Below are 16,542 nucleotides of genomic sequence, written 5' to 3'. Positions count from 1 at the left end.
AAATAAAACTTTTTTAAAAAGCTTCATTGAACAACTGATAATAACCAAAATTTCTAGTTTAAATTAGATACCTTTGCCACATTATTTACAGATCATTCCAACTTCTGATTTAGAACATCCCCACATAAAATGGAAAGTGATTATTAAGTTGAATCCAAGCATTCTAAATGATCCAATCAACTGGTGAAGAAAGAATTATCAGGATCTCATTCTAACACCTGAAATTGCTATCCAAATATAAATGGTATTCCTCCCTGAAGCCTCTAGGTTGGAGAAGATTGAGACTTTCCAATCTGACACTATCCCTTTTGCAAGAACTATCCTAATAATACGTGGATAATCATCTTAATGTCATTGCATTGCAAAAAGAACTTTTTAAAAACCTGCTTTTGTGCTCATGTTATTTTTTAACTTTTGATTTTTAACTGCACCTAACCCCTTATATATATATATATACAAAGGCTTAACAGTACTACCTTGTTTTATAAGACCAAGAAATGTCTTAACTATCATCCAGCATTATTAAACATAGGCTTTTTTAAAGCAAATACAAAAAAATTCTCAAAACCCCACTTCTTCTCCTTTGCTTTTTAAATATGAGGATTTGCTAACTGGATACCTGCTATTTGGTAATTATTGTGATAGTGAATGGATGATAGTTGCCTAAAGTACCTTAAAAAATAAGAATCTGAACAAAAACATTTACTATCAATTTCATTCCACATTTTTTTCAATACAACAAATGAAAATAAAGAAATAGACATGACTTGTCCAAGAGGATTAGCTTCAATTTCCTGAAAGAATTGCATGCTACGAACACAATTTTCACTTTTCTAAGCCATGTGATTCAAGGCTGGGGAAGCATTATGAAGCTGAGCAAAACTAGTAAGTTCAAAACCAAGAAAACTTTCATTTTAATTCTGCTCTACCATTAATTGAGAGTTCTTTAAAAGACTGCTCAAACCTGCATCTTCTCCCTTAGCCTTAGTTTCCTATCTTATAAAATGAAGAGGTTTATTTTCCATACTATAAAATAAAGAGGTCAACTAGGATTTGTTTTATCTTTAAAACATATTCCTTCTAATATGGATTCTGTGATGTGTTCAGATGCACATAAAATATATACAGCCCAGGGGCGCCTGGGTAGCTCAGTCAGTTAAGCGTCAGATCTTGGATTTGGCTCAGGTCATCATCTCATGGGTCCTGGCATCAAGCCCATGTAGGGCTCCACGCTCAGTGAGGAATAGGCTTGAAGATTCTCTCCTGGTGCCCCTCCCCCCAACTACACATGGGCTCAGGTGCACAGGCTCACCCTCACTCTCAAATAAATAAATATTTTTTAAGTATATACAGCCTATAATTAAATGAGAAATCTCAAGACCTGATATTGGTGAACACCCTTTATGAATTTCATACAGAAGTAAAAAAATAGGTACTTCAAAACTAAACTAAGTAAGTCCAGATTAATGATAGCAAAATAAGCACACACACATTCACCTCCCACACCTTCAAGACCCCACTTAGAGCAGGTAGGAAAGCACAGGGAGGCAAAATACTGAAAGTGCAAAAAGGAGTAAACAGCAACAGAAGGAAATGAGAATTTCAGTGTATTTTTGGAAGACAAAGTAAGACAGGTGTAAACTAAACAGGTTGAGACAGCCAAGAGGGGACTGCAGAGTGCTTAAGAATATAATAAAGACACATTATTTAAGGGAAGTGGGGAGAAAGACAACCAGAAATTCCAGAAAAAAACACCTGTGTTGGGGGCACCCAGGGTCCTGGGATCAAGCCCCGCATGGGCGGGCAGGTGGGGGGGTATCTGCTGGGCGGGGAGCCTGCTTCCTTCTCTGCCTGCCTCTCTGCCTACTTGTGATAAATAAATAAATAAAATCTTTTAAAAAAAGAAAAGAGAAGAAAAAGAAAACACCTGTGTTAGAAAACCATAGATCAAATATGAAGGAAACTAAAATGTAAAACTATTTTAATCAAGTAACAAATGTTAAGGGGGAAAAAAGAGAGATTTGACCTATCTAGCCTAATGTTATGACCCACTGGGTGTTCTAGAGATCATGATATTGGATTTGTAGGAAATCTAATCGTAAAATTCTATTTGGTCTTGCACTGAATATTTTGTTATAGTAAATGCACTGGCAATTTATTGGTCTTTTACTTACAAACAACATGAAGATGCATTGTCGTTGTGCTACGCAATGTAAATATTACTAATCTTCAAGGTGTAAAATTAAGTGTACCTAACTGAAACCAGTTTGAGACGATGGAGAAAGAATGAAGGTATTAATATCTCCATTTTACAAAGTAGGGAACCAAGAAATACTGTTGAAAATTGAAAGAATAAGAAATAATGGCTTAAATACACGATTTAGTTATGAAAGACATCCAATACTTTATTTTTTAATGTAACTACCATTAACTGGGAGGAGGAAAAGGGAATGAAGAGTAGGTAAACAAGCTACATCCTCATATTTCATAGCAAAGAGTCAAAAGATATTAAGTTAACAATTCAACAAACGGGTTTAAGTATTCTATATAATTTGTTATGCAGAAACACCAACAGAAGGACTGAAGTCAGAGATGGTAAAAAGAGTTTGCTTCAAGGGAATAAGCTGGGATAAGGAAGGTATTTGGACAGAAAATTGTTGCTTTCCACTAAAATGTCTCTGTATTGCTTAATTAGTTACGATAAACATGAATAACATCTATGAATTGTTTTTAAACCAAGAGGACCAAAAAAACAGCCATTCAAAAGAGCAAGATTAAATCGTCAAAGAAAGCTTTTTAATGGAATTTCTATGGGATTTTCAAATAACTCATCTTGTTCTATGCTTATACCATCCCTCTGGGTTTAAAAAATTGATAAATCAGGGGCACTTGGGTGGCTCAGTAGGTTAAGCATCTGACTCCTGATCTCAGCTCAGATCTCAATCTCACAGTCATGAGGTTAGCCCTGCACTGGGCTCCAGGCTAGGCATGGAGCCTACTTTAAAAAAAAAAAATTGATAAATCATAATTTTCTATCAAATAATTCTATAATGGAACTTGAACCCCTCTAAATGTCTATAATTCCAGATCTAATTATTCAATATATAAAGCAATTTACTGATAAACTTGACAACTCTAAGCAGTGAGTCTATATATTAAAATGTATTTTGTGCCACACCTAAGAATGGTTGTATTTCTCCTGACAGAAAAGATAATACTAAGAACTGCTATTTAAACAGTTGCAAGATATCCTGCTGCTCTTAATGACAGCAATTCAATTCTTTCTCAAAAGTTGTGATCATGGTATGTATTAAGATTCTCAGTCTTGATGTGGGGAAAGTAAGGAGGCAGCTATTTCAGAAGTCCCTTAGGTTGAAGAAAAATGAAAAAGTATTAGTAATTCATACTTACAGCCTACCTTTCCCATGATGATCTTAGTCTACTAAAAGTGAACTAAATAAATCTCACAGAATTCTCTAAGTATTACTGTTTTATCATTTCCCATTTAAAAGATAAGGAAACTAAGGCTAGTTATTGTACCCTGGTAACATGAAAGACAGGCAATTATCTTGCAAAGTCAAACAAACAAAAGGCCTCTCTCTTATCAGAACTTTTAAGACAAAATTATTTCTTCAGACATAAATCAACTAGACAATTGCTTAAATTCCCAATTTCTATCTAGCAGTGCCACTTCTTTGGTTATTATGATACAGAAGTCAGGAACTGCACATAAGTATTGAGACAAGTCAGAAGCAAAATACAAACTAAATTTCAGTTCGTAAGACAACCTAATACCTTAGCTATTCCAGAAATGGTAAGAGTCCTGCACGTGACTGTCATTTGCTAAAAAGAATGGAGTGGGAGGAGGGGAAGTGAAATAACAATCATGATTTATTTAGACTTACATGAAGAATATGGTATCAAAATTATACAAAATGGAGAAAATATGAAGTGCTCATTTTAACAACAACACATTGGATTAATGGTTCAGAAAATGAAGCAGTAAGTACTGACATGTTTAAAACACACACACAGATTTCAGGCTAAAGAAAATTCAGTAACTCGTTCAGGTCCAAGTAGAACAAGAATATTTGGACATGGCAATTCACAAAGGTATTTTCTTAGCAGTTACTTTAAAAAAAAAAAAAACATAAAACAAAAAACTTCATTCCACCAAAATTACTTTCTATATTCCTCTATGGACTGTATTCCTTGATCACCTGAGAACTCTTATTCTAACAGAATGAACTGGTCAAAACCCTTGAAAATGAAATTATTCTCAGGAAAAAAAACATCACACCATTAATTACTAAACTATTTTAAACTTCAAAGTAGTGGGCACCTGGGTGGCTCAGTCGGTAAGAATCTGCCTTCGGTTCAGGTCATGATCCAAAGGTCCTAGGACTGAGCCCTGCACTGGGCTCCCTGCTCAGTGAGGAGCCTGCTTCTCCCTCTCCCCCTCCCCTTGCGCATGTGTTCATGCATGTGCTCTCTCTCTCTCAAATAAATAAAATCTTTAAAAATAAATAAATAAATAAATAAATAAATGTCAAAGTGGTATATGAATTAACCTAGAAAACAAAGTCATTGCAAATAGTAAACCTAAAGTATAATGGCTGAATGATGATCTGTGATTTTTAAGATATCTTCAATTAAATTATTTTGCACATCAACTGTAAGATTCATCCTGATTTTAGAAACATTAAAAAGTTTGTATATGTACATTTAGAACCAAGAAGATTAAGTACAAAAGATTATCTATCTGTCTACATTAGTTTTCTAATGTAGAAAACTAAGAGCTGATATAATAAAAGTTGATGCTGGAATGTACAAGAATCCACCTTCCAACCTAACAAAAATTTAGCCTAAAACCAAACAGCATTCATTCCTAAAACACTCTATATGTCCAGTAAAATTACAATGTCTAAAGTTAATCTGGAATAAATGTGACTTAAAATTCACATTTATAGATGTATCAACACTTGAAAGTAGTGCAGTCAATTCAATGACAAGCTCAAAATAGTTATTTTATTCAATTGACTCGTAACTTTAATAAAATCATCAAAACTTGTCAGTGCCAGACATAGTCCAACTACATACTTGCAAATATAACAGGAGTGATACAGACATTATCAGGAGAACAGACCATGATAACAGCATGCCAGTGTTTTAAGAAACAAATTCTTGCCAAAGAGCAAAAATTGATCAAATATGTAACTATAATCTTCCTCTTCACTCAAAATAGATGAAATTAATTTATGCCATTGTTTAAATAAAATACCCACTTAAATGTTTCCTGTATCCTACCCTACATTACTTTTCCATAATACTTGAAAACTGAGATTTTTTTTAAGAAAACATGTTTCTACACAAAATCATTTAGTTCTTCAATTATAGCACATTTCATGCAATTGAACACCTATGTGCAAAGTGCTTTTCTTGAGTGACTATAAAATGCGTATAATCACAGCATCTGAGTATTTCTAGTTTAACACTACGTCCTCAAAGGCTAACGTATATCTCATTGTCCTAAAATTTATCAAGTGAGCTTAAAAAATATCTACAAGACTTTAACTGGCACAAAGTCTGACAATGACAGCATTGGTGTATGAGACGTTACCAGATGCCAGATAAATGCTTTATCACATTTAGTTCTCACAACAGCCCTACGAAGACGGTACCATTATTATCTCCATTTTACAGAAAAGGAAACCTAGGATTAGAAATGTTAAACTATGGGGGCACCTGGGTGGCTCAGTGGGTTAAGCCTCTGCCTTTGGCTCAGGTCACAATCTCAGGGTCCTGGGTTCGAGCCCCACATCCGGCTCTCTGCTCGGCAGGGAGCCTGCTTTCCTCTCCTCTCTCTGCCTAGTTGTGATCCCTCTCTGTCAAATAAATAAATAAAATCTTTAAAAAAAAAAAAAAGAAGAAGAAAAAAGAAATGTTAACTTATGTATCTAAGATCACAAAGCTATTTGCCAGAACCTATAATTAAACCCAGACCCCACCTCTAGAATCCAAGCTCTACACTGCTTCTGATAAACTTTCTCCTATAAAATGACACCAAATGGAAAAGACTTCTCACCTGAATAAAAACCAATTAATGATAATAAATCAGAATTTCATTTTGAAACTACCTCTAACTTTGAATCTTCTGATTAGTACTGGGATCTTAATATCCATGGAAGATCCAATCCCTATAATAAACTCTGGTTCTAAGGAAACCAGTAAATAAATACTATGACCTTCCTACAGTAGGCACTGTAGATATAATGATGAATTTAAAAGATGCCCTCATGATTCTCAATTTTTTTCTCAGTTGTTAGAACTTAAGCAAAGATGACAAAAATAAAATAACTTCACTATCAACTAAATCAGGGGAAAGGAAGAGTGAAGAATTAAGCTATTTCTTTTAATTAAAAAACCAGCAGGGAAGCAGCATTTTTATACTTAAAACATATAGTAAATGATTTAATCACTTCAGATACTGAAACCCGTAAAACACCTGGAGATCTTCTAGAGGAAGGTCATAAATCACAATTTTAAAAATCACAGATTACAGGGGTGCCGGGGTGGCTCAGTTGGTTAAGCATCTGCCTTCGGCTCAGATCATGATCCCAGGGTCCTGGCACTGAGCCCTGCATCAGGCTCCCTGCTCAGCAGAGAACCTGCTTCTCCCTCTCCCTCTACCCTCCCCCCGGCTTGTTTTCTCTCTCTCTCTCTCTCTCTCTGTCAAATAAATGATTAAGTCACTTCAGATACTGTCACCCATAAACTACTTGGAGATATTCTAGAAGAAGGTTCTAGGATTTAGTAGCCTTGTGATCTTAGATACATAATTTAACATTTCTAATCCTGGGTTTCCTTTTCTGTAAAATGGAGATAATGATACCATCTTCATAGGGCTGTTGTGAGAACTAAACATGATAAAGCATTTATTTGGCATCTAGTAAGATCTCATACACTGATACTGTCATTTATAGACTTTGTCCAGTTAAAGTCTTGTAGGTATTTTTCAAGTTCACTTGATAAACTTTGGGAAAATGAAATATATGTTAGCCTTTGAGGATGCAGTGTTGTTAAAATAGCAATACTCAGATGCTGTGATTTATGCATTTTATAGTCACTCAAGGAAAGCACTTGGCATATAAGTGCTCATAGGTGCTCAACTGCATGAAATGTGCTATAATTGAAGAACTAAATGATTTTGTGTAGAAACATGTTTTCTTAAAAAAAACCTCAGTTAAACGTCTGCTTCAGTTCAGGTCACGATCTTGGGGTCCTGAGATGGAGCCCAGCATCAGGCTCCCTGCTCAGCAGGGAATCTGCTTCTCCCTCTGTTCTTCCTTCACACTCATGCCCTCTTTCTCTCTCAAATAAATAAATAAAATCTTAAAAAAAAAAAAATCACAAATTCACAAGAATGAATCTGTCAGTAGAGGGATTCCTTCAGCCAAAAAGCAATTCAGACAATACTTAATACTTTAACCAATGCAATAATACCAATTTCTATTATATGCCAGCCAGGCACTGTCTTGGATTCTTTACACACACCATCTCAAAACTACATCTTATCCCCTACTTAAAAAAGGATGGGGAGGACTAGGTTTGAATATATAATCTATACCTGTTTTACACACTGCAGTAAAATAAAGTAAAAGATGATCCACGTATGTGAAAAAATTGATGCAATCCTCAGTTTCACACATGATACATTAATAATCTCTCCTAAGCAGAATTTGGTCTTTTGATACATCACTCAAGAAACAGGATTTTGGGGGTGCCTGGATGGCTCAGTCATTAAGCATCTGCCTTTGGCTCAGGTCATGATCCCAGGGTCCTGCATCAGGCTCTCTGCTCAGCAGGAAGCCTGCTTCTCCCTCTCCCACTCCACCTGCTTGTGTTCCCTCTTGTCACTGTCACTCTCTCTCTCCGTCAAATAAGTAAATAAATAAATAATCTTAAGAAAGAAAGAGGATTTTGAAGGATTTTACGGTGGTACTCCCAACAGGGGGAAAGGCAGGGCTTCAAGGAATCTTTGCTAACAAGCAATCATGGGAGAACTGAGCACGGAGCCAGGAGAAGCACTACCCCACTCCCCACAGACCTAGCCAGCCCATCCTCTCCCTTTTCTGATAAGCTGAAGATGCCATGTGGAAACCCTTACTATCAGAAGCTGAGGAACTGAATTTCAGTTTTCTTGGGCATATGCAGGCACAGTCTGTATCTGAGTATCTCTTACCCACCTACCCCAACCTCCTTTCTTTCATCTAAATGTCATATTTTCTCCTTTCTTACCTTTCTTATCCATACTAACTCCACCTCCCCATTTCCCAGCAGCAGGTCATTTTGTGTTTTGGCCAGGCAGCAGAGGGGTCATGTCAGCCAGCTAAAGGCCCTCTAGACTTGTGCTGTGACAGCAAAAACAAACAGAACCCTTTCCCCACACCGGCACGTTCTAGTGCAAAGGCTTAAAATTTGAGGCTATCTGCCTTCCACACAACTCCTTCATCAGAAGTCAGGGATCAGCAACATACTTTCAGGAAATGTATGACTACCACAGTCCCTTGGAATGAGTTGCTGACCACTCATGATCACTCCAACATCTCTACCTAGAAGCTCATGTTCCACATGGAGGCTTGAGAAGGTTCTTCCTGATCCTGAGAATTTACTAGGCCGGAAGGAAATTGACTAGGCCAAAGGTCTGCTAGACTGTAATGGTTTTTGGTCTTCAGGAAAGGACCCCTTAACCCAGACAACCCAATAAAATATAAAACTATCATTCAACACTCAGACATTCCTCTATGCCTAAAACTTACAAAATGCCTTCATTATGCTTCCTATTTGACATCTTTTAAAAGGTATTAAAACAAAACAAGAACATTAAATCACAAAATCGGGAAAAACTGTACTCAATCTAGTTTACTCTTAAATTATTTTCCAAGAGATATTCTATAATTAAACAATATTAAAGTTTATGTCTCTCATAAGCAACTGATGTGGCAATAGAGAATCATTCAAGTATCTACCTTCTAGATCTATTGTCTAGAGAAAAAAAAAACAGATCAAGATGGACCCACTGCCTAATACAATAAAACCAACATGTATTTGTCAAACTTCAGCATTTCTAACTTTACTAACGGGGAGTAGTAGAAAACACATACCATTCAACAACTATTTTAATAGATTCCTACTCACTGTCCTATGATTCAGAAAAGAATAAAATATTTATAGTCAAGTAAATCAAACTATCACACTTTTACACATATTTTCCTATATATGCTCAATTAATAATACATAAACACACACAATGGATATATATATTTATGGATGTGCCATTCTGGATAACTGACTTTAAATATTAAAAAATTCATACTGCCTACAATTAAAACACCGTAAAAGAAATAATCTTGAATAAGAAAGAAAAATCCATGAATCTCATGGTCCACACCCCAGAAAAACAACTAAATACAACACAAAGATAGAACTTAAAACAATAAATTGATACTAAAACTTTTCTAAAAAGGGTATAATAATTGAGGTACCTTTTAGCACTAGTTGACAATTTAGCAGCCGTTTTGCTGGATATTTTTCCCTCCTTTTTCTTGGGCTGAACTTGTTCTCTTTCTGGTTCTTGCTGAACACTTTCACGTTGGTCTCCATCAGAACTTCCTCCACTAGTGCTTGGACTGTCATCAACTCTTTGTGCCTCAGTGGACATTTTAGATCCTGGATTGAAAATAAAAAATCAATTATTTAGTTATGGGAGGACTACCTCTAGAATAGAGAGAAAGTAAACTTCAAAGTAGAAGCAAAGCTAATATACAATGAATATGGTTGCCACTTACAAATCCGCTTTGGGAGTTGCCAAAACGTTTCTCTCAAAATGTACCTAGGGGAAAAAAATGAAAACCACAAAATACACACACAAAATGTTCACAGTAACATTATTCATAAAGCTTGGGCACCTGGGTGGCTCAGTTGCTTGAGCGACTGCCTTCAGCTCAGGTCATGATCCTGGAGTCCCAGGATCAAGTCCGGCATCCGGCTCCCTGCTCAGCAGGGGGTCTGCTTCTCTCTCTGACCTTCCCCCTCTCATGCTCGCTCTCTCTCATTCTCTTCCTCTCTCAAATAAATAAATAAAATCTTTTTTAAAAATTACTCATAAGGCCAAAAGAGGAAACAACTCAAACGTCCACTAATAAATGGATAAACCAAATGGTATACAGCCACACAATGGAATATTATTCAGCTGTAAAAAGTAATGAAGCACAATATGTACACATTACAACATGGATGAACTTTAAAAACATTATGCTAAGTGAAGGAAACCGGTCACAAAAGATAACAAACTATATGTTTCCATTTACATGAACTGTCCAGAATAGGCAAATTCACAGAGACAGAGAAGTCGGTAAGTGGTTGCCAGGGACTAGGAATGAGCGAAAAATGGGTAAAGGAGTGCTAATAGGTATGAAGTATTCTTTTGGGGTGATGAAAATGTTCTTAAATTAGATAATGGTGATGTTGTACAACTCTAAATATTCTGAAAACTACTAAATTCAAATCCTCTAAGCTAGTCAACTGTTATGGTAACAGAAGAACACAAAAGAACACATGATTCTAAATAAAAACTGAACCATGTGATGGTGTCAGCATTGATCAAGCAATATACCAAGCAACTGTGTTTCACAAGAAATGGGGACACTGTCTTGAGATGCTGAAGGACTCCCCTACCCTCCCTTCCCAGCCTTGGATAAAATATCTCTAAAGGCTTTCAAATTCCCTTTGCTCAGAGTTTATGCTCCCCACACAGCTCTCATTATCAACTCAACTTTCTTAATACCTAGACATATAGCAGCAGCTATAACCTGGATAGCAGACACAAAAAATTCTAGTAAGTGAGAAGGGATATCCCTTCTCAACTGTCAACCCATCATAATCACTTTCTGAGTCTGATTTCTATGAACAGATCCCTTATGACCAAACTAGCTTAGAGTGTACTGACAAATTCAAAACAAAACTGACAAATCAATGTCCAGACTCTAAAGAGCCTTGTGCTCACCATGTTACTGTCACCTAATAACCACTTTGTAAAATAAAGTACCTCAAATAAAGCACTGGTGTTTATTACTATAATTAGTCTAAATATATAGCTAGTTGACAATGATGAAAATTCATCATCACCCAAGATTTAACTTACAGCTTGCTCTAAATCAAAGTGATTTCATAATACAAATCTTTAATGGATTGAAATTTTTATGGTAAGACAAACCAAAAAGCAATGTAAGAGAATGGAAGAGAGGTGAACAGTCAACAGAAAATACTGAATGCCTTCCATGAGATGTCACACAAGCACACCATCACCCCTCTCAACTCCAACATCTCATCCCCCATGCCAAACAAAACAGATCTGCACAAGCAGCTCTGAAACACATTGACAGAGAAATCTGCCTGCTCTTCTACCTATTCCATAAATGGAGAGCATCAGTCTCTACAGCTGTGACACCTTTTATGAGCACTAAAGTCACTTAATAGAATACTGAAATTTTATATCAGTATGTTTCATGTCTAGCTCTAACAGTCCTAACATATTTCTTGCTTTTTTTTTTTCATTTTTATTTCACTTTAATTCTTACCCTTGGATTTAACATTGATTTTTTTTCTAGCTTACTTCTTTCAATTAAAATATATCACAAGTTTAAAATTTAGTAAGTATGTATATATAAGAGCATGTTAGAGCAGATGTGCATCGAAGTCAGAAAGAGACCAATTCTCAGGGAAAGGTCCTTGGATATAGCAAAATGCTGTTGGCAATATTTTAAGAAATGTGGAATGAGTGAGAATTCATTTTACACATCCTAAACCAGAAGCAATCCATTATATGACAAATATAGGGAAATCTAAATGAAATGAAATTCTTTTTTACTGAACCTGGAGCCTCAGCTTAATAAACTATGCCCTCAGTTTCAGTTATATATTACATTAGTTATACACATTTATATATATACATTTACACAGTTATAGGTATATATATATATAGTATATATATATTCTTCTTAATGTTCTTATTTATGTACATTTGTATGCTAATAATGCAATGAGCATATAATTACTTGAAGGATTACTCAATGATTCAATCTGAGCCATAATCTGAAGCCCACATTTCAAAAATTTCTTCAGAATATCGGAAAACTAGTGCTCGCTTCGGCAGCACATATACTAAAAACAGAATATCGGAAAACTAAAACTAGACTCTCTAGAGAACTACTGAAAAGTACTATTATGGGGCACCTGGCTGACTCAGTTGGTAGAGCATACAACTCTTGATCTCAGGGTTGCGAGTTTGAGCCTAATGTTGGGTGTAGAGATTACTAACTCAATAAATTTAAAATTTAAATTTAAAAAGAAATGATTAAAAATATCCAAATAGGGAGTGAGTGCTAATAGGTATGGTGTTTCTATTTAAGGTGCTGAAAATGTTCTAAAAACAGATAGTTGTGATGGTTGCACATCCTTGTGACTATATACTGAGACCACTTAGTATACTATCTATTTTGAAAGGGCGAGTTTTGCAGAACATGGATTATAACTCCACAAAGCGGTTATTAATAAATGGGCTTAGGTCTCAGTGTGTTTGGCTGATGGAGTTTAGAAAATTGACAGATCAAGAAATGAATGGAGAAGTACTGAATATGTGGATACTAAAAGAACGCCAATAGAGGGTAAGTATTAGAAGAAATCCTTAAGGAAAATTCTTAAATTGTAATACACATATAGAACAGTACACAAATGGTGAGTGTTGGCCAATGAGTTGTCATGTACTGAACACACTTGTGTTACCAGTATCCAGGCCAAGAAACGGAGCATATTCATCTCTCCTGTCACTACCCTAACCTCTAAGACCACATCTTGTCCATCTTTGAACTTCACATAAACTGTATGATGATATATACTCTTAAGTTTCACTCCTTTCCATAAAGAGAAACCCAAATAGATGTATAATTTCTATAGTTTCACCATACAGAAAAAATTTTATTTCCACTTTTGACCTCACTTTATTTCATCCAAATGTTAATGTAAAGATGATTAATTCATCAGAGACCACTAATAAACACTACAGAAACTTTTAGAAACAAAGTTTTCAAATCTTTTTCAAATATCAAGAGTAAGGCAAATTTCCACTGATTTTGGTCTTTAAATGCCTAATTACAGAAAAAAGTATTAGGAAAAAAAATTATTGCACCACTCAGGTGGCAACTAATTTTATGAAGAAAAAGCAGTCTACAAGCATTTTAATTAGCTATAAATATAAAATTGGTGTTTTGTCTTTTTAAAGTATAAATGAATAAAAAGTCATGAATTAAAACTCTTTAAAGCTATATTCTAAATCAGCATTTTAACATTATCTTTAAGATTAATTCCTAATTAGCTAATTTGATCAAATCATCTAATCTAGAAGGAAGATAAATTTAAATTCCAGGGTTATAAACACAGAGCTCTTCTTCAATGATAGTTTCAAAGCTAGTAAGATATTTAAATCTACATTTTTAAATATAGACTCAAACTAAAACTTGGCTTCTAAACATAAAATAGATAGACTTTCCTCAAAAAATGTGTTATATTTAGAGTTTAGATATTGTTCCTTCTTCAACACACAAATTAAGCCTGTATTAGCTATGTACTCTATGTAGTAATTACAGTCCTAGAAATCAACAATATAGTAAAAGAAATTCACTTGTTCCATAAAAATGAAATGATTCGGTTATAAACATAACTGATAAGTAAAAGCAACTATAGTAACTTCATAAATTTGATTACTATCCAGATAAGCCTTATAACTGCATTTTATGGTATAAAACTGGAAAAGCAATGTTCATTTGAGCTTTTACAACAAGAAAATGCCTAATTCTGTCATGTAATATCTTGTTATTTGTCTTCCTACTAAAATTTCTAAACTTTCTTAAAATGTAAAATAAAACACAATTTTTGAGGAAAAGGTGCTATGTTCGGGGGGAGATAAAATGGGGTTTACATTACATGAAAACACTCCATCATCAGCATCAACCCACATACAAAACGCTAAAGAGCCAGAGCATCCAAATCGCTGAGACAAATTTAAATCCCAAGGTCCAGACTGAATTATTACCACATATTCAGAAACACACTTTTTAAAAAATAGAGGATAAAAAAAAAAAAAAAAAAAAAAAACCCCTAAGAAGAGCTTAAAATCTTTCCAAAGCGCTAGATAATCTCAAGGTAAGCCCTAGGACTTCCCTTTGTACTTTTAAATAAAAATATCTGAGTAGACTCTCAAGAATACACAATATAAAACGATGAATCTTGAAAACATGCAAATAGGTCTAACAGCCACCGAGCACAGGATGATGTCTTTCTAAAACGGCCTTAATTTCCTTAAGGGAAGATGGATTGGACATTTCTGGTTGGTCGTGGGGGGGAAAAAGCCACAAGAAGCTACGCTTTATCTTCATTAGAAATGGTAAAGGGCGGGCGCCTGGGTGGCTCAGTGGGTTAAGCCGCTGCCTTCGGCTCAGGTCATGATCTCAGGGTCCTGGGATCGAGTCCCGCATCGGGCTCTCTGCTCATCAGGGAGCCTGCTTCCCTCTCTCTCTCTGCCTGCCTCTCTGTCTACTTGTGATCTCTGTCTGTCAAATAAATAAATAAAATCTTTAAAAAAAAAAAAAAAAAAAGAAATGGTAAAGGGCAAAAGGATCAAAACATTATGAGAGAAGAGAGGGGGAGAAGTGGAGGGAGGAGGGCCGAGGGAATCCAGTTTCAAACCAGGCCGGGGGGGGGGGGGGGGGGGGGGGGGGGGGGGGGGGGGGGCCTGCAGAGAAGAGACCAGAAAAAAAATGGGCTTCAGCTCCAAACTGTGACAAGCGCTAGGCTTCACAAAAGACCAATACAACACACACTTCACACCAGGGTATACACAAACACACCCCACAAGGTCTTCCCCAGGAGGGCCACGGGGGTGCCGCGGCGGGGGAGCCAGACCCGGCACTCACCAGGAGAGACACCATGTGCAGCAATTATGCAATTAGGGAAAATAGCAAAAGATCAAGCCCGGCACTTTCCACCGTGACATTTATCCAGTACTTTTGCAAAGACTTAGTTCCAGGATGCGGCTGGGAAAGGAAAGGGGCTGGGAGGGTGGCGAAGGATGGGGAACTGAGAACGGAAGGGGGTAGAAGATGGGCAGGGAGGGACGGGGGGGGAAGCCCGCCAGAGGGAGGACGCCGGGGACGGGGACGGATGGTGGGGGGGACCGGCGAGGCCCGGGCGAATACCTGAGGGAGGGGCGTCCGCGCAGGTCGTGGGCTCCAGCCCAAACGCGGGGAGAGAGGGCTGCGGGGGCGGGAGTGCTGGGAGGCCTCGAGGACGGGGTGTCCCCGCAGACCGTCTAGTCACCGAAAGCCGGACCCGCGCACCACGCACCCGGCCGCCCGGCCACGCCTGTACCCGCCGCGCTCGCGCCCGCCCGGACTCACCCTCAGCGCCTCCGCCGCCGCCCGCGGCCGTTCCAGCTCCCGCTCCCGAGGCTGTTGCCCGCGGCTGCTGCTGTGGCCGCCCCTGAGTCCTGGAAAGTGAAGCCACCGCCTCCGTGAGACGCTGCCGCCGCCCGGCCGTCCGCGCGCGCGCCCGCGAGTGCGCGTCCTCGCGTGCCCGCCCGGGAGAGACCGCGAGAGCGCGAGCCCCACGTTGGCCGTGCCGCGCCGCGCGCCTCCCGGCACCCCAAGGCCGCTCGGCCCCGCCTCCTCCCCGCGCGCGGCCGCGAGGGGGCGGGGGCGGGCGCGCGCACAGTCGGGCTGCCGGGCCGGCCTGGCGAGGGGGCGGGGAGGCGGCGCGGAAAAGTAAAGTGACAGCCGAGTCCCGCAAGTGAGCAGCGGCGGGGGTGGGGGAGGGCAGTCCCACGGAGAAGCGAAGGCAGGGACACAGGAGAGGAGAGGGAAACAGAGGCTGACGAGACGACCTGAGGGGAAGGGACGCGGGGACCTTGACGGGCACGCGCATTAAAGGGAAATGTTGGCTGGGGGTGGTGGGAGTTGCCCTAAGACGGAACTGGGTGCGGCATTCTACGCCCATCCAGGGCAGCCCTGGACTTCCCTCAAAGAGTCTGCAAAGTACGCTACTGGGACTGACCCTGCTGACATACCAGCCAAAACTCGGATGCACGGTGCGCACATGCACCCAAGATGAGTAAAGTTCGCACTATCCTGGAGAGGTCGCAAAGGCTAACTCAGACTCTTTACGCTACAGTGTAACAAGAATGTTCTGTCTTTTGGTTTGCCCTGGCCTAGAATGTACACGGGTACCCAGGAGCTCCACGCCATTTCTCACGCCCTGGGATACTGGGGAGAGAGGTGAAAGGAGAAGGAGCTATCAGAACGAGTAGGACTGCATTAATGCCCAGTCAAAGGCAATGGGAACTGTGGCAGTGCTGTGGCTAACTGGAGGGAATATTAGGTTCCCCTAAAATCTTCACCCCAAATAACCATTAAAAAAAAAAAAACCCTATGT

The 16,542-nt window shown here is 38.5% G+C and overlaps 1 protein-coding gene across 1 annotated transcript in view; it reads right to left on the bottom strand.

Annotated features, from left to right (window-relative positions):
- Positions 1–15,692, bottom strand: part of UBE2E2 (ubiquitin conjugating enzyme E2 E2) — a 370,335-nt gene extending 354,643 nt beyond the window's left edge. The window contains exons 1-2 of the mRNA XM_032860953.1: positions 15,513–15,692; positions 9,546–9,729 (exon numbers count right to left, since the gene is read on the bottom strand). Coding sequence (XP_032716844.1) covers positions 9,546–9,721 — 176 coding nt within the window. The 5' untranslated portion in view covers positions 9,722–9,729; positions 15,513–15,692. The remainder of the gene's footprint in view (positions 1–9,545; positions 9,730–15,512) is intronic.
- Between the last annotated feature and the right edge of the window lie 850 nt (positions 15,693–16,542).

This window comes from Lontra canadensis, unplaced genomic scaffold, assembly GCF_010015895.1.
Source record: "Lontra canadensis isolate GAN:19392208 unplaced genomic scaffold, GSC_riverotter_1.0 scaffold20, whole genome shotgun sequence".
NCBI classification, from domain to species: Eukaryota; Metazoa; Chordata; class Mammalia; order Carnivora; family Mustelidae; genus Lontra; species Lontra canadensis.
The sequence above is the reverse complement of the archived record's forward strand: the minus strand, read 5'-3'. Positions and strand labels throughout refer to the sequence as shown.